Source organism: Dipodomys merriami, unplaced genomic scaffold (assembly GCF_024711535.1).
Source record: "Dipodomys merriami isolate MVZ:Mamm:240054 unplaced genomic scaffold, mDipMer1.0.p SCAF_34, whole genome shotgun sequence".
NCBI classification, from domain to species: Eukaryota; Metazoa; Chordata; class Mammalia; order Rodentia; family Heteromyidae; genus Dipodomys; species Dipodomys merriami.
In genome coordinates this window covers 17,819,127-17,836,875 of record NW_027204937.1, presented here as the reverse complement: position 1 = coordinate 17,836,875, position 17,749 = coordinate 17,819,127, and the positions used below count along the sequence as shown (strand labels likewise).

Sequence of the window (17,749 nt, the reverse complement as noted above, 5' to 3'; positions counted from 1 at the left end):
CAGTGCCCAGGTTCAAACCCCACTACTGACAAAAAGAGAGGGAGGGGTGGGGGAGGAAAGAAGGGAGGGAATTTTACTTTCCCCTAGAAAGAATAATCATTACTGCTAAGGAGCCAATATACCGTAAGTTACACTTAAGGCAGCTAATATGATCTGTCTCTTTCCATAAGTATGTTGTCTTGTGCTGTGTTTAACTTCCTGATACCTAAGCTTAAAGTGAACACCAACAAGGAAATGTAGTGCATATATGTATTCCTAACACGTTGGTCTTGCCCTGTTTGTCTCCCTGTCCTTCTGCTCAGGTTCCATATTGCCCTCTGTAGGAAGCTCTATAGGCAGTGTAAACGGATACCACACCTGCAAAGGTGAGAATGCCATTTCAACAGTGCTTCTGTGTTGGGTGTGTTTATGTTTGCATCTGTTTCAATATATGTGGAAGAACAGCTGCCAAAAGTGGTGTGAGGAAGAATACCTAGGGAACAAGCAACTATGATGTCTCTTTGCTGGCTGTGGGCTAAGCAGAGAGATAATACAGTCTAGCTGTGGGACTTCTCTGTAGTTTAGAGAAGAGGGAAAAGAAGAGCTCCAAGTCCATTGAATCCAAGAATATGCTAAAGTTAACTTCTTACTTTTACTTCCCTCACTTTTGTTGTTTTCATGTTTATCAGGCATTTTAAAGTTTACAGCTGAGTATAATGCCAAAGCAAGAAAGCAGATTGAGAGCTCTTTTGCTCTGTGTGTTTACACAAGAACCTTTTTTTAAGTTTACATTGGTTATAGAGTGGAATTTCATTGCTATATTTCCAAGAATAAACAAGAACTTTTCTGTAATTTGGGAGAAAGATAATCATTCATTGACTACAAGGAGTAAGAGAGATGTATAAACTCTTGTCAAGTATTTTAAGAACAAAGAAGAGAGTTATTTCCAATCTGATTTCTCTTTCTATGATACTAGATCTGACGGAGATCCAATGTGACATGTCAGATGTAAACCTGAAGTATGAGAAACTTGGGAGAATGCTCCAGGAACGTCAGGAAAACCTCCAGACTGTCCTCAACAGAATGGGGGACATTCAGAAGGAGGCGAGCTCAGTGTTGCAGTGGCTGGAATCAAAAGAGGAAGTTCTGAAAGCCATGGATGCCTCTTTGTCTCCAAGCAAGACAGAAACAGTAAAAGCCCAAGCAGAATCTAACAAGGTACTGTGTTTACTCAAGTTACATCCCAATATTAAGGGGAAGGGACTATTGTACCAGTGTCCCTGCCTCAACCTAGGGAGTGAGACATGGCCAGTGCTCCAGGCTGAAATGAGTGAAATGAGCAGTATATTTGACTTCCAAATGTTTAATCTGATTTCTGGAGAATTGTCCTATCTGTAAAATTAGAAATTGTAATGAATCACATTCAGAAACAGAACCAGGTATATTTGCAAGAAGTGACTAGCCCAGCCCAGAAGCATGAGCTCATTGAGAATAGGGTCTAATTTTCCTTGTAATGCTACAGGACAGCCAAGCATCTTTCCGAACTCTTGGGAAACTAAACTTTTCAACTCTGAGGGACCTAAAACACTACTATTATGAATTCATTATTAAGATTGACGTGGAACTTTTTAAAATGTCAGAAGATAGAAAATAATAGATCCTATGAGAAATTTTCTCCTTTTTATTTATTTATTTTTTTAACTATTTTAGTTGAGCATAGGACATCATCTTCTGGAACTACCAAAACAGCGCTATTATCATATCTTGGCAGTTTTGAATTTTAGGTGACAATTGTGATTCCACTGATGTGTTGTACTTAAAACTTACATGATGCATGTAGATTTTCATTTCAAAGTAAATACTGAAGTAAAAGGTTAAAAAAAATTGGTATGGCACTGGGAATTGAACTTAGGTCTTGGTCTTGCAGGTACTCTTACTACTTGAAGCCTGTACGGTTACATCTTTTAAAATTTAAAAAAAGTCATTCATAGATCCAGACTTGAGCCTGTAATTGGCTCACCCAGTCTTCCAGGGTCCCCCTCCCCCCCATACACAGCTTTCTTTCCTATCTACAAGTTCATGATGTGCTTGATATTCTTTTTTCTAGGCTTTCCTGACTGAATTGGAACAGAATTCTCCAAAAATCCAAAAAGTTAAAGAAGCCCTAGCTGAATTACTGGTGACATATCCCAACTCACAAGAAGCAGAAAACTGGAAGAAAATGCAAGAGGAACTCAGTAAGTTGTCACAGGGGTGTCACATCTTCCCTAAATTGTTTTGTCTCCAAAGCAAATAGAAAATCTCTGCACATCCTAGAATCTGAAGGTTGAACCCCTGGCCTTACTCATTCTGGCCATGTCATTGGACTATGCCCCTAGACATTTAGTTTTCATTTTATTTTTAAGAATAGCTTTTTACAATAACTAGCTCTGAGCTCATAATCCTTCCCACCTCTGCCTCCCAAGAAACTGGGATCAGCTAATTTTTTTTCCACCAATACTGAGATTTAAACTCAGGGTCTTGCACTCTCCCTTATGTTGTTTTTTGTTGTTGTTGTTGTTGTTGTTGTTCTTTTTTGGTGTGGTTTTTTTATTTTGCTCACAGCTGTCATTCCAACATTTGAACCACACCTCTACTTTCAGCTTTTTGCTGGTTAATTGAAGACAAGAATGTCTCAGGTTTGTCTGCCTTGGCTGACTTTGAATCTCAATCTTCATATCTCAGTCTCCTGAGTAGCCAAGATTACAGGTGTAAGCTACTGACACCCAACTTAGTTTTTATAAACAAGATGCCCATTCTTAAAGGATCAGAAAATGAACCTGAATAAGAAGGCATTTTAGAAATTCCACTCAGAGTTAGTCAATTTTGCTTTCTAGTTCAAGTCAAGCTGACAAATTACTTTGATCAAAAACTAAAGAAAGGGGCTGGGAAGGTGGCTTAGTGGTAGAGTGCTTCGCTTTGCACGCATGATGCCCTGGGTTCAATTCCTCAGCACCACGTAAGCAGAAAAAGCTAGAAGTGGCACTATGGCTCAAGTGGCAGAGTGCTAGCCTTGAGCTGAAGAGTTCAGGGACAGCACCCAGGCCCAGAGTTCAAGCCCCATGACCAACAAAAAAAAGAAAAAAAAACTAAAGAAAGGCCAGGCACCGGTAGCTCACACCTATAATCATAGCTACTCAGGAGGCTGAAGCCAGCCCTGGCAGGAAAGTCCATTAGACTCTTTATCTCCAATTAACCACCAGAAAATTGCAAGTGGCACTGTGGCTCAAATGGTAGAGTGCTCGCATTGAGCTGAAGAGCTAGGGACAGTACCCAGGCCCAGAGTTCAAGCCCTACGACTGACAAAAAAAGAAAGAAAAAGAAAAGTTGGAGTGGCTCACACCTGTAATCCTAACTACTCAGGAGACTGAATAAGGATCATGGTTCAAAGTGGCCTGGGCAGGTAACTACATGAGAACATGAGATTCTTACCTCCAAACTATTCAGAAAAACGCCAGAAGTGGTGCTATGGCTCAAGTGGTAGACCACTAGCCTTGAGCACAAAGAAGCTCAGGGACAGCATCCAGACCCTGAGTTCAAGCCCTAGGACTAGGAAAAAAAAAAAAAAACTAAAGAAAGGATAGTGATGAAAATTGGAAATAATCTAATTCAAGAATAGGCTTAGCTAGGTGCCAGTGGCTCATGCCTGTATCCTAGCTACTAAGGAGGCTGAGATCTGAGGATCATAGTTCAAAGCCAGCCCAGGCAGGAAAGTCCATGATTCTTATCTCCAATTAACCACCAGAAAACTGGAAGTGGCATTGTAACTTAAGTGGTAGAGTGCTCTCCTTGAACTGAAGAGCTCAGGGACAGTGCCCAGGCCCAGAGTTCAAGCCCCATGATCAAAAAAAAAAAAAAAAAAAGAATAGGTTTAGATAAATTACCTGTTCATTATATTGAACTCTGTGTAAAGTAACTAGATATTCATTAGCATGAAAATGTTTTTCAGATCACAAAATATATAGTACTTTTATATGCACTCTGCGTGTGTGATTGTCTATAGTTGTTTCATACTTGTAGTTTCATGTAACCACCATGCCAAAAAAGATGACAAACTGTTTTTGTTACTTAAGTTAAAATTTTTTAAAGGTTATTTTTAATTTTTACAAATGTTAAATCATGGCCCTTGGGTCATTTCCTATAATATATTAACAATCAGGCCAGTTGCTGATGAGAGTCAAGAACTGAATCCTATTATTTCCTCTCTACAGATTCCCGATGGGAAAGGGCTACTGAGGTGACAGTAGCTCGGCAAAAGCAGCTAGAAGAATCTGCAAACCATCTGGCCTGCTTCCAGGCTGCAGAATCTCAGCTCCGGCCCTGGCTAATGGAGAAGGAGCTGATGATGGGAGTTCTGGGGCCCCTGTCAATTGACCCCAACATGTTGAATGCACAGAAGCAACAGGTCCAGGTGAGCCATAAACCTTAATGCTTTAGAGTAAAGAAATGAGAGTGATGTGAATCTGGGATTGAATATTATTCTCAGCCAGCAGATTTCATATCACTAAACATAGCTCACTTTCCTCAGCTGTTTTCGTTTTTGCTTTTTGGGTTTTTGGGGCTTGGGGGGTTCTGTCAATCATGGGGCTTGAATTCAGGGCCTGGGCATAGTCCCTGAGGACTTTTGCTCAAGGCTAGTGTTCCACCACTTTGAGCCACAGCTCCACTTCCAGTTTTTGAATGGTTAATTGGAGACAGAGTCTTACGGGGACTTTTCTGCCTAGGCTGGCCACGATCCTCAGATCTCAACCTCCTGAGTAGCTCAGATTACAGGCTTGAGCCACTGATGCCTAGTCATTTTCTTCATTTGTTTTGTTCTTGGTTTTGTTTTTTGCCAGACCTGGGGCTTGAACTTAGGGCCTGAGCTCTGTCCCTGATTCTCTCTGTGTTCAAGGTTAGTGCTCTACCACTTGAGCTATAGTGCCAGCTTTTTCTGAATAGTTTATTGGCGATAAGAGTCTCATGGACTTTCCTGCCTGTTTGGTTTTGAACTGCTATCCTTCATTCTCAGCCTCCTGAGTAGTTAGGATTACAGGCATGATCCACTGTTGCCAGCCTCTAATATCATAGAAATTTATGATGTCAAAATTGTATAATTTCGCATAAAATCCTGCTTAAAACATTTTCCTCATTCTACCCTTCCCCCAACCTATTCATTTTTTCATCCTCTCACAGAGTTCCCTATGATCTAAGAGTGATTTTTGAAAGAAACTTTTCTTTTGACTCCTGCCTCCAGAGAATTTTTGAGCTCTAGTTAGTCTACTTACAAATATTTTTCAGGAGTTTTCAAAGTTTTTTTGTCTCAAACACCCCCTTTTATACTCTTGAAAATCATTGAGATTTTTAAAGAGCTTATGTTTATTAATTGCTATCGATACTTACAGTATGTGTGTGTATATATATATATATATATATATATATATAATATTACTTTTAAAATAGCAATAATAAAACCATCACAAAAGTATGAGTAACATGTTCGAGCCTTTTGAAACATTTGATGTTAGGTCACCTCTGGTAAATTTGAACATTTATGAGAGAAGAAGTAGTAGAGCGCTCGCCTTGAGCTGAAGAGTGCAAGGACAACACCCAAGCCCAGAGTTCAAGCCCCAAGACTAACAACAACAACAAAAACATGAGTGTAGGGCTGGGAAGGTGGCTCAGTGGTAGAGCGCTTGCCTTTCATGCATGAGGCCCTGGGTTCAATTCCTCAGCACCACATAAGCAAAAAGAAAAAAAAAGCTGGAAGTGGCGCTGTGGCTCAAGTGGTAGAGTGCTAGCCTTGAGCTGAAGAGCTGAGGGACAGCACCCAGGCCGAGTTCAGGCCCCACGACCGGACTCAAAAAAAAAAAAAAAAAAAAAAAAAGAGTGTATTAAAACTTAGTGGCTCTTAGTTGCCTATTGAAGAAAGTCAGCTAAAGACCGTATTTAAGGCCTTTCACCCTCTTGTTTCAGCTTGTCTCACCAGCTTCATTTCTAGTCCTACCCCCATATGCCTGTATTTCTACCTGTATCAGGTAGTTTGTTCTTTTCTAACATGTCACTTTCCTACAGCTCTGTACCTTTGCCTAATCTTAGGCCCTCTTGAGTTGCTAGGACTATAGATATGAGCTACCAGTACTCAGTTATTTATTCTTTTGTGTGTGGTGGGGGGGGGGGGTTCGTGGAGGTTGAACTCTGGGCCTAGCGCTGTCCCTCAGCTCTTCAGCTCAAGGCTAGCACCCTACCACTTGAGCCACAGCACCACTTCCGGCTTTTTTCTGCTTATGTGGTGCTGAGGAATCGAACCCAGGCCTCATGCCTGTGAGGCAAGCACCCTACCAGTGAGCCAACTTCCCAGCCCCCAGTTATTTATTCTTTACTGTCATCTCTGGGGTAGCTTTTCTGATTTTCCTCTTCTACCTTTTGTTATGTCCAATAAATTAAATCACTCTTACTCCATGCTTTCACAGCATTCTGATAGTTTATTGATTACACATCTGTTATTTCTTGAGGTTATGTCCTATTTATATTTGGATAGTGCAAATGCTCAATACTTTTCCTAAATTGGCTCAGTTAATCTTTTTTCTTTTTTGGATGGTACTGGAATTTTAACTCAGGATTTTATACTGGCTAGATAGGCATTCTACTACTGGCTATTCCATCTGCCCTTTTGCATTGGTATATGGCAGGGAGCAGCATTGGGTTGTTATTTTTGTTTGTTTGCTTAAGATTTTTTGAGATAGGGGCTTGCTTTATGCCTAGGTCATTTCTCCTATTTGTGCTTCCCTGTGTATCTGAGATATTCCTTTGTACTTCTCACAACTGAGGTGACAGACATCATTTATCCAACAGCCAAGATAAATATTTTGCTATCATAATTGTAAAGATGAGGAACTGAGGTTGGAAAAACTTTTGAAATTTACCTAGTGCCATGCAACTAGTGACAGACAGAGCCAGAATTTAAATGCAGGCACTGTGGTACAAGAGTCCATAATCCTAACTTTTGATGAGAGCAATAAAAGATGGAAAGTAAATTAATTGAAAGCTTTAAAGAAGCTCTTTCTCTAAATGTAATATATTATAATGTAAAGATTTTATGCACTACTGGAATTTCGGTAAAGAAACTAAGAAAAAAACTGTGGCTCACATCTATAATCCTGGCTATTCAGGAGGCTGAAATACGAAAGTTGTCGTTGGAAACTCATTTGGGCAGAAAAGTCTATAAGAGACCTATAACCAATTAACCACCAAAAAGCCTGAAGTGGAGCTGTGGCTCAGTGGTAGAGTACCAGCTTTGAGCAGAAAACAGAGAGAGAAAAAGAGAGACAAGGAAACTAAGAAGAAGCATTGAGAGTTGAAATGAGAAGCCCAACTGGTAATATAACTGACATTGAGACAAATCAGAGGCCTGGTGTTGCACGGCAAAGCTGATAAATGCTGAGATAGTTTCCTACCCTAGATTGACCTTAGTAACTGACACTAAAACAAAATGAGACAAAGGAAAAAAAATGTAAGATAGATACAACCAATACTTAAAAATAAATTTTTATTAAGGAATTGTCAAAGTAATACTTCCTTAGCCTAGTAGACTTATCCCTGGAGTTTCCTGGCTTATTTTTAAAAGAGGATTGGCACAATCCAAAATCAGTTTTTGTTTTGACACTGTTTTTAGATCTGTTTTCTCAGTCCAAACATCTTGGTGTCATTTTGGTTTCAGTTTATGCTGAAGGAATTTGAAGCACGCAGGCAACAGCATGAGCAGCTGAATGAGGCAGCTCAGGGCATCCTAACAGGCCCTGGAGATGTCTCTCCATCCACCAGCCAAGTACAGAAAGAGCTCCAGAGCATCAACCAGAAGTGGATTGAGCTGACGGACAAACTTAATTCCCGTTCCAGCCAAATTGACCAAGCTCTTGTCAAAAGCACCCAGTACCAAGAATTGCTACAGGACTTATCAGAGAAAGTGAAGGCAGTTGGACATCGACTAAACAGCCAGTCGGCCATCAGCACCCAACCTGAGGCAGTAAAGCAGCAACTGGAAGAAACTAGTGAGATTCGATCTGACTTGGAGCAATTAGATTGTGAGATGAAGGAAGCCCAAACACTGTGTGATGAACTTTCACTGCTCATTGGAGAGCCATATCTTAAGGATGAGCTGAAGAAGCGTTTGGACACAGTTGCCTTGCCACTCCAAGGTTTAGAAGACCTTGCAGGTAAGTTAGGGTGAAAGTGGCAGTAGTCCTGAAAATCTAAGATCAACTTTAGCTTGCTTTTGAGCTTATAATAATGTTAATCTAGCCCTTATTCCTGTGACTGAGAATTGCTGTGGTTATTACACACTGAGCTCCATATGCTGTATGGAGTTCTACATACCACGGTCCTAGATATTAAAGCTATAACACAAAGTCAGCAGGTAGACATGCCCATAGGTATACTAATACTAATAAGTGGACTTACATATGCCTTTTTATTATGGCCCTTAGTTTCTTTATTCTTTGGGTATACCCATGCATAAACCCTCTCCACGCATATATGCAAAATTAGAATATATTCTGGACTTCTTCTGATGATCTCATAAAAGAAAAAATAATGTCATTTCTTTATTGCTTATTTTTCTGGAATTATTTATGACTGTCAATTTTTACTAGCTTAGAACTCTCAGGTCACCTTACAAGGTTGGTACAAGATTTAAATAGGATATAATGTGTATACAAGTCTAGTTATATGCCTCTTTTATAGTATACTCTCAGTTAATATTTATTTCCTTCCCCTAAGATTCCTTCCACAACAAATATTTTATTTATTTTGGGGGGGGGGTCTGGTCATGGGGCCTGAACTCTAGGCTGTCCCTCAGCTCTTCAGCTCAAGGCTAGCATTCTTATCACTTGAGCCACCGCGCCACTTCTGGCTCTTTTCTTTTTGCTTATGTGGTGCTGAGGAATCGAACCCAGGACCTCAGGCATGCAAGGCAAGCGCTCTACCACTGAGCCACCTTCCCAGCCCCCCCAACAAATATTTTAAATGCCATGTTCAGGCTTGATTGATTTTGATTTCATTTTCTTATTTCAGCTGATCGCATGAACAGACTACAGGCAGCTCTTGCCAGCACCCAGCAGTTCCAGCAAATGTTTGATGAGCTGAGGACCTGGTTATATGACAAACAAAGCCAGCAAGCAAAAAACTGCCCAATTTCTGCAAAATTGGAACGACTGCAGTCTCAGCTTCAGGAGAACGAAGAGTTTCAAAAGAGCCTTAATCAACATAGTGGCTCCTATGAAGTGATTGTGGCTGAGGGAGAATCTCTGCTGCTTTCTGTGCCTCCTGGAGAAGAAAAGAGAACTTTACAAAACCAGTTGGTTGAACTCAAAAGCCACTGGGAAGAACTTAGTAAGAAAACTGCAGATAGACAGTCTAGGCTCAAGGACTGTATGCAGAAAGCTCAGAAATATCAGTGGCATGTGGAAGACCTTGTACCTTGGATAGAAGATTGTAAGAACAAGATGTCTGAACTGCAGGTTACTCTGGATCCAGTGCAGTTAGAGTCCGGTCTCCTGCGGTCAAAGGCCATGCTGAATGACGTAGAAAAACGCCGTTCCTTACTGGAAATACTAAATAGTGCTGCTGATATTCTAATTAATTCCTCAGAAACAGATGAGGATGGTATTCGGGATGAAAAGGCTGGTATCAACCAAAGCATGGATGCCATTACAGAGGAGCTACAGGCAAAAACAGGGTCACTAGAAGAAATGACTCAGAGGCTCAAGGAGTTTCAGGAAAGCTTTAAGAATATTGAAAAGAAAGTTGAAGGAGCCAAACACCAACTTGAAATCTTTGATGCTCTGGGCTCTCAAGCATGTAGCAATAAGAATCTGGAGAAGTTAAGAGCTCAACAAGAAGTACTGCAGGCCCTGGAGCCTCAGGTAGACTACCTAAGAAACTTTACTCAGGGGCTGGTAGAAGATGCACCCGATGGATCTGATGCTTCCCAACTTTTACATCAAGCTGAGGTCACCCAGCAAGAGTTCTTAGAAGTAAAGCAAAGAGTGAATAGTAGTTGCATGATGATGGAAAACAAACTGGAGGGGATTGGCCAGTTTCACTGCCGAGTCCGAGAGATGTTTTCCCAATTGGCAGACCTGGATGATGAGCTAGATGGCATGGGTGCTATTGGCAGAGACACAGATAGCCTGCAGTCACAAATCGAGGATGTAAGGCTGTTCCTTAACAAAATTCAAGTCCTCAGGTTAGACATAGAAGCCTCTGAAGCAGAGTGCCGACAGATGCTAGAAGAAGAGGGGACTCTGGACTTACTAGGTCTCAAAAGGGAACTAGAAGCCCTAAACAAACAGTGCAGCAAACTGACCGAGAGAGGAAAAGCTCGCCAGGAACAGCTGGAGCTGACCTTGAGTCGAGTAGAGGACTTCTATAGGAAATTGAAGGTTCTCAATGATGCAACTACAGCTGCAGAGGAAGGAGAGGCGCTCCAGTGGGTAGTGGCAACCGAAGTGGATGTCATTAACCAACAGCTAGCAGATTTTAAAGTAAGTGTTGCTCCTCTTTTTTCCTTTTCCTAATATTTATATATTTGCTTGGTACTAATTGAGTATCTAAATTTTCACTCCCAACTCTGGTTTTCATATTCTCACTCCCTTGCCACCACAGCACACTGTTAGGAAACGAAACAGTCTCTTGGATGTACAATAAGATGGTTTGAACTTTTTCCTACCATACTTTAATTTTCATTATTAAGGGTGTAGAAAAAAATGTCTAGCCTTCCTGAGATTTCAAATTAACTAATTTGCTAACTGCAGTGAAGACATCTTCAGGGCTCTGTTTTCAGATTTACCCACGAGATGCCCTAAGATAAATATGGTTCACCTCCTAAAGTGTTGATATCACACAGGGGAAATTTTTAAGTATGCTAATAGGGAATCAAATTCTGATGTTATTAAATGAAACATGATGCTTTTACAGCAAGCAGCTTAATAGTGCATCCCAGATTCCTAGAGTACATGTTCTTTGCCTATAGGAGAGTCCTAAGATTTTGTGAGCCTAAATTTAAACAATGCATGTTTAAATGCCTGGACCCTAAAATGTGGATTTGCTGGCCAGGGGTATTTCTTTTGGGTTTGACTCTCACTATACTCAAGGGTTTCCTTTGTGCTAAATGCTTCACTCCACCACTGTGACCTTCATGGTACATAGAATAGATTTAGAAAGGATACTACTGGCATTTCATTTTCATCAGTAATAGTAATTATTCCCACTTACACTTACATAGTTAAACAGTAAAAATTTGTTCTCTCAGAACCCCTGCCCATCAAAGATTAAAGCCAGCCAGGCATGGTGATACTTCCCTGTAATCCCAGCACTTGGGAGGCTGGGGCAAGATGAATAAGACTTTGAGGCCAGCCTGGGCTACATAGCAGATAATATAGTAAAACCCTGCCTCAAAAAATAAAAACAAAAAAGAGTAGGGAAGACATTGACACCATATCAAAGCCACATTGTCTTAGAAAGATGATAGCTTTGTGGGCCAAGATCCAAGTATACAGAGTGGCCATCACTGAAGAACCCCTTAAAAAAGGACCTAAGGGATATTCAGCATTGATGTGATATATTAGCTACAGGCTCTCTTACCATGCTTGGAAATAATGCCCGGATTAACAGTAGTCCTTATTTCTGAGTTTCTTGAGGTACCTGCTAGAGAAAGGGTAGATAGAGAAAATTCATACTCATGAGCCCATTTGTGTTCCTCTTCAAAACACACATGCTTCTGTTCTAGTGTCAATGTAGCCTTCCCTGTTTAGCCTGAACATTTTTCTTTTCTCTCCTGTTGGAAGTTCCTCAAGAAGATACACTTTCTATAAGTATATGTCTATTATCCAATTCACCTGGATCCATTTTTAGAAAACAAATTTATCCCTGTCAGCTGCAAAATGGTTTTAACTAACTAGATTCTAGCTAGCATAAGAATTACTTTAAATTTTATTTTCCTTGTTTTCTCAACATTATGCATAACTTTTTCTTAATGAGTGCAGGTTAACACTAAAAAGTATACTTTAGCCGGGCGCTGGTGGCTCACGCCTGTAATCCTAGCTACTCAGGAGGCTGAGATCTGAGGATCGCGGTTCAAAGCCAGCCCGGGCAGGAGAGACCGTGAGACTCCTATCTCCAATAAACCACCAGAAAACTGGAAGTGGCGCTGTAGCTCAAGTGGTAGAGCGCTCGCCTTGAGCTGAAGAGCTGAGGGACAGCACCCAGGCCCAGAGTTCAAGCCCCACGACCGACAAAAAAAAAAAAGTATACTTTATTCTACAGTAATATTCTCAAATATATTACAAAAATTTGGGGCTGTTCTGATGTACATGTTCCTAAATTATTATGCAGTTTGAGTATTGAAGTACTGGTTCAGGACCTCTGCCATGTTGTACTGGTTGAATCTGCTTGGTGTATATGAAGGAGATATTTTCTGTTATCTGTTGGCTCAACTGTCCACAGATTAAAAGCATTTCATAAGAAAACATAAATCAACAATAAAAATAATACAAAAGGAAAAAACAATATAGCATGATAAGTATTTATTTAACATTTACATTGTATTAGATATTATAAACAATCCAGAGAAGATTTAAGTTGTATGCAGATACTATGCCATTTTTTATGATTGGCCTGAGTATACATGGACTTTATTATCCATGGGGATTCTAGAACTAGTCCTGGAAGGATACCAAATATGTAACTATCACTTTTCATCATTAGAGTCTGCTGTAGCAGTCTACCCCTCCCTTCTAATCTTCACTGAGCTAGAAAAGGAAATAAACAAGTCTTTTAAAAATTGTATAAAAGCCAGGCAAAGTGAAACACGCTTATAATCCCAACATTCAGGAGTCAGACAGAATGACGAGTTCAAGGCCAGCCTGGACTATTTAGTGAGACTGTCTCAAAACAAAACAAGAGGGGCTCAAAACAGGAGGTGGCTTAGTGGTAGAGTGCTTGCCTTGCATGCCTGAGGCCCTGGGTTCGATTCCTCAGCATCACATAAGCAAAAAGAAAAAGCCGGAAGTGGCGCTGTGGCTCAAGTGGTAGAGTGCTAGCCTTGAGCTGAAGAGCTGAGGGACAGCACCCAGGCCCAGAGTTCAGGCCCCACGACTGGACCCCCCCCCCAAAAAAAAAAAAAAAAAAAACAACAACAACAAAAACAAGAAAACCTTAAATATGAGCTAGAATATAAGAAAGAGACTTTAGGCAGGTATAAATTGTGTTTGGATGTGATAACAAGTCATCTCCCCTCCTCCCCCCTTTCTAAAAACACTGAATTTTTATGTTGCTGGAAGACTTCAAGAAATTACTGAGTATTACTTACTGTATGTTACTTGTATCAAGTGTATTGCTTCTTAGTGCTTAGACTCCACTAGCTGCTTAGCTGTTTGCTATATATGAAGGCTGGGAGCATCCAGCTGTGGGCTCTTGTTGACAAGGCAAGCTTGAATGGGGGTTGGGGGGAGCTAGCAAGGGAGGGCAGGTTCTGGTGGCTCAAGCCTGTATGTAATACTAGAGACTCCATCTCTAAAATAACCAGCAAAATGCTGCTCTAGAGGCATGGCTTTAGTGAGAGAGTTCCAGCTATTAAAAAAATGAGTTCAAGCCTGAGTGTGTGGGGGAGAGAGGAGGAAGGGAGGTAAAATGCCCTGTTAAGACCCATTTTGTTATTGTTGTCTCCTGGGGCTTCAACTCAGGGCCTGGGCCCTGTCCCTGAACTCTTCTGCTCAGAGCTAGCACTGGAGCTGCTTTAGACTTTCTAGTGGTTAACTGGAGATAAGAATCTTAAAAGTAAATAGTGACTACAAAATAATCACTGTCCTCCATCAAGTTGGAGGTGCAGATCAGAAGCTCAGTTCCACTAATTTACCCAGTGTGGAAGTTAAAAGCATTGGGAAGTTTTTGCCTCCTTCTGGAGGGGAGGATGTCACTCCTGGCTTGGCTCATGCTGAGCTCATAGGAAGTGAAAACAATGAGAGGGGAAAACTCTGTGTCAGTTCCACAACCCCCTGGAGGCTGAGTGAAAAGATTTTGTTGGACTCATTCTGAGGACTGAGTCATTTTTCTGATAAGAGTACTGGGTTCCTGACTCACGTGCTTCAGTCAAAGTGAACTAATCTTCCCTAGTGAAACATAAACTAGACTCAGAAAATAATGACTTTGCTTTCAGATTTAATTATTCTTGAGTAAAACATAAAAATAAATATTTTATAAAAGGAAAAGCAACTTTAGCTTTAAGTTTTGTGCTCCTTTCTGTTTTAATGGACTCATATATTAGCCTAGAATGTGTGTTAGAGCCCGCTGCTGATGGCTAACACCTGTAATGCTACCTACCCAGGAAGCTGAGATCTTAGGATCACAGTTCAAAACCAACCTGGGCAGGAAAGGCCATGAGCCTCTTATCTCCAATTAAGTACCTAAGTACCTACAAACCAGCAATGGAGCTATGGCTCTAAGTGGTAGAGTGTGCTAGCCTTGAGCAAAAAGGCTCAAGGTCAGCACCTAGGCTCTGAGTTCATGCCCCACAATTAGGGCATGTGCTTGGGGGAGAAGGAGTTTTTGTATAAGAAGGGGATTTGAATCTGTGAGATAAAAGCACAGACTCTGCTTTGACCTGGCTAATACCACCGGGAATAGTTGCACTAGACAGATGAGTAGTAGTTAAATCTACAGAGAACCTCCAAGCTTACTTGGGACTGTGCAGTAGTGTTGATAAATCCATGAAGCTGCACTTACGGAAAATTATTATCATGAACATGGTAAAATTAGTTCTCAAGGCTTTCCATTGGTACCTTCTAAATAATTCATAGAATCTGGTCAGATAAGAATGGCAGAGAAAAGCCGGGCGCTGGTGGCTCACGCCTGTAATCCTAGCTACTCAGGAGGCTGAGATCTGAGGATCGCAGTTCAAAGCCAGCCCGGGCAGGAGAGACCATGAGACTCCTATCTCCAATAAACCACCAGAAAAACCGGAAGTGGCGCTGTAGCTCAAGTGGTAGAGCGCTCGCCTTGAGCTGAAGAGCTGAGGGACAGCGCCCAGGCCCAGAGTTCAAGTCCCATGGCCGACCCAAAAAAAAAATAAAAAAAGAATGGCAGAGAGTCCTTTTAAGCAGTCAGAGATCTCAGCCTTCCTGAGTAAGGACCTTTCCTGGGTTCCCTTCTATGTTGGAAGTAGGAAGGAAGAAACCCTTCCAGAAGTCATAATGAGAATATTGAGCATGATTTTAGAAAACTGGGAGGAATCTAATCTATAATGTCTAATCTCTTCAGGAAATTCCATTTTCCTGAATTAAAGAGTCTGCTGAGGAAAAGGAATTGTATGTGCCTAAGAAAAGCCCAACAAGAAAAGAAGGGTCTTTATAACCATGAAATAATGTTTAGCATTTTCCTTTTTTCTTTCTTTTTTTTGTCAGTCATGAGACTTGAACTCAGGGCCTGTGCTGTGTTTCTGAGCTCTTTTGCGCAAGGCTAGTGCCTTATCACTGAGAAGTTTAGGATCTTAACCTTTTACTTATGAAGAATGGAAACCATTCTGTGTCTTTTGTTGTTGTTGTTGTTGTTGTTCATGGGGCTTGAACTCTGGGCCTGAGTACTGTCCCTCAGCTCTTCAGCTCAAGGCTAGCACTCTACCACTTGAGCCACAGCGCCACTTCTGGCTTCTTTTTCCTGCTTATGTGGTGCTAAGGAATTGAACCCAGAGCCTCAGGCATGCAAGGCAAGCGCTCTATCACTGAGCCATCTTCCCAGCCCCAAGGTTTTCTACTTCTTAGTGACAAGAAAAATAGGAAATGGAAACCCCTTTAGGGTCTGTTTAGTTTCTCCAATTAGTTCACATCAACTAAGCCAATCAGTATTTTCCTTTCTTGTCTTGCATCTGGGCTGGTAAGATGTAATTGTAGCAGCAGGCTTATGGGGTTGTTCTTTCCTCTAATTCAGGTAATCAGAATTCAGAACCAAAAAACAGTACATTACAAAATCTGTCTGGAATAGCTAGATGGATAGCATTCTATTACATTAAAAAAAATCTTTTAGGCTCCTTCATTTGATTTTTCCCCCCTCTCACAGTAAACTTACACTGCCCTTAAGCATATATGAAACCCCTTAAAAGACAGGACCCAGTATGAGCATTGAAAGACTGCCAATTTGCACAGAGATACTTGCATCTTCCTTCTATATGGTATAAAGCTAGTATCAGCCCATCTAAGGTTTTGCCACTTAGTACACCTGCCTGAGAATGAGTCAGTAGAAGATAAAGCAAATGAGGTCAGCATTATCTACCCACCCTGGGAGAGAAGTGAAATCAAACCCTGGAAGATTTATCACTTGGAGGTTTAAATAACTCCAGCTTTACAGCAGCTAAGTAGCCCTCTCCAAACATATCCCTTGTGCTGACCTTTGGTCCATCTTGGCTCCCCCCCCCCCATTCCTCTCCTCTCTTCTCTCCTCTCTCCCACCTTTCTTTCCTTCTTCTTTCCTTCCTTCCTTCCTTCCTTCCTTCCTTCCTTCCTTCCTTCCTTCCTTCCTTCCTTCCTTCCTCCTTCCTTTCCTTCCTTCTTCCCTCCTTCCATCTTTTTTTTTTTTTTTGCCAGTGCTGGGGATTGAACTCAGGATCTGGGCACTGTCCCTGAGCTTCTTTTGCTTATAGCTACTTCCAGCTTTTCCTGTTTATGTGGTACTGACAAATTGAACCCAGGGCTTCATGCAAGATAAGCACTCTACCACTATGCCACATTCTCAGCCCCTACTTCTGTTTTTTTTTTTTAAACAAGGCTGCCACCATGAAACTAGAGTTCAAGAGATTGAATATGCTCTAGAACCCAATTTCTCAACTTAAGCACTATTGACATCTTGGATTGGGTAGTTTGGGGTTTTTGTTTTGTTTTGTGTTGTGTAGGAAGCTATCTAGTGTTATTGTAGGGTATTTAACAGCATCTCTGTCCTGTAACTACTAGCAATAAGAACTTCCCAGTTAAAACCACCAAAATTGTCTCCAGATATTTCCCAATGTCCCTTGAAAGACAGGATTTTACCTTTTTGAAAACCACTGCCCTAGAAGAAGTTGCCACCATTGGAATAGATACTAATTGAGTAAGTTAAATATTTGTATAGCAAATAGTCACCTGGTAATTTGATTATGACTCTCTGAGCAGCAACAACTGTCTCTAAGCCTTTCTTTAGGCCAGCTTAGATATCTTATTTTCACTAGTGATAATCTGTGTGATTTTAAATCCTCCTAGTCACATTCCTGGCATGAGAAATTTGTTTACAATTGTAGGGTGCAGGTGTTTGGTTGTTAATGTGTTTCCAAAGAAAATTTCTTTGTGGAAATACTTCAGTGTGCTTCCTTGTCCTGTGACTTTAAAAGGATACTACAATATGTCACTCATGTACTGCAGCCAACTCAGTTTGGCCACTGATATTTATAACCCTATGTGACCACCCCCACTCCAAAGAATTCCAATGCTCTATAATAATCCTCCCCACCCCCACAATACCAACTGGATAAGGAAACTGGGAAGGAACCTTTGAGGTATTAAAGCAATTATGCTAGTCCTTCTGTAGCCATACACAGCATTGCATGCCTGTTATCCCAGCTACTCAGAAGGCTGAAACAGGAAGATCACTTGAGGCCAGGAATTAGAGGCAGGCCTGGGCCACATAGCAAGACCCAGTCACAAAAAAAGAAGTATACTGGGTACTTTGAAGC

General features: G+C 41.1%; 1 protein-coding gene across 17 annotated transcripts in view; it reads left to right on the top strand.

Moving 5' to 3' along the window:
• The window catches only part of LOC138803492 (microtubule-actin cross-linking factor 1), a 254,203-nt gene that overhangs the window by 139,382 nt on the left and 97,072 nt on the right, over positions 1 to 17,749 (top strand). For 15 of the 17 annotated variants that reach the window (XM_069987601.1, XM_069987600.1, XM_069987599.1 and 12 more), the window contains 6 exons: positions 303 to 365; positions 956 to 1,197; positions 2,087 to 2,216; positions 4,230 to 4,429; positions 7,718 to 8,213; positions 9,070 to 10,541. In XM_069987601.1, coding sequence (XP_069843702.1) covers positions 303 to 365; positions 956 to 1,197; positions 2,087 to 2,216; positions 4,230 to 4,429; positions 7,718 to 8,213; positions 9,070 to 10,541 — 2,603 coding nt within the window. The remainder of the gene's footprint in view (positions 1 to 302; positions 366 to 955; positions 1,198 to 2,086; positions 2,217 to 4,229; positions 4,430 to 7,717; positions 8,214 to 9,069; positions 10,542 to 17,749) is intronic. The other 2 variants (XM_069987605.1, XM_069987591.1) reach the window with 1 other exon arrangement.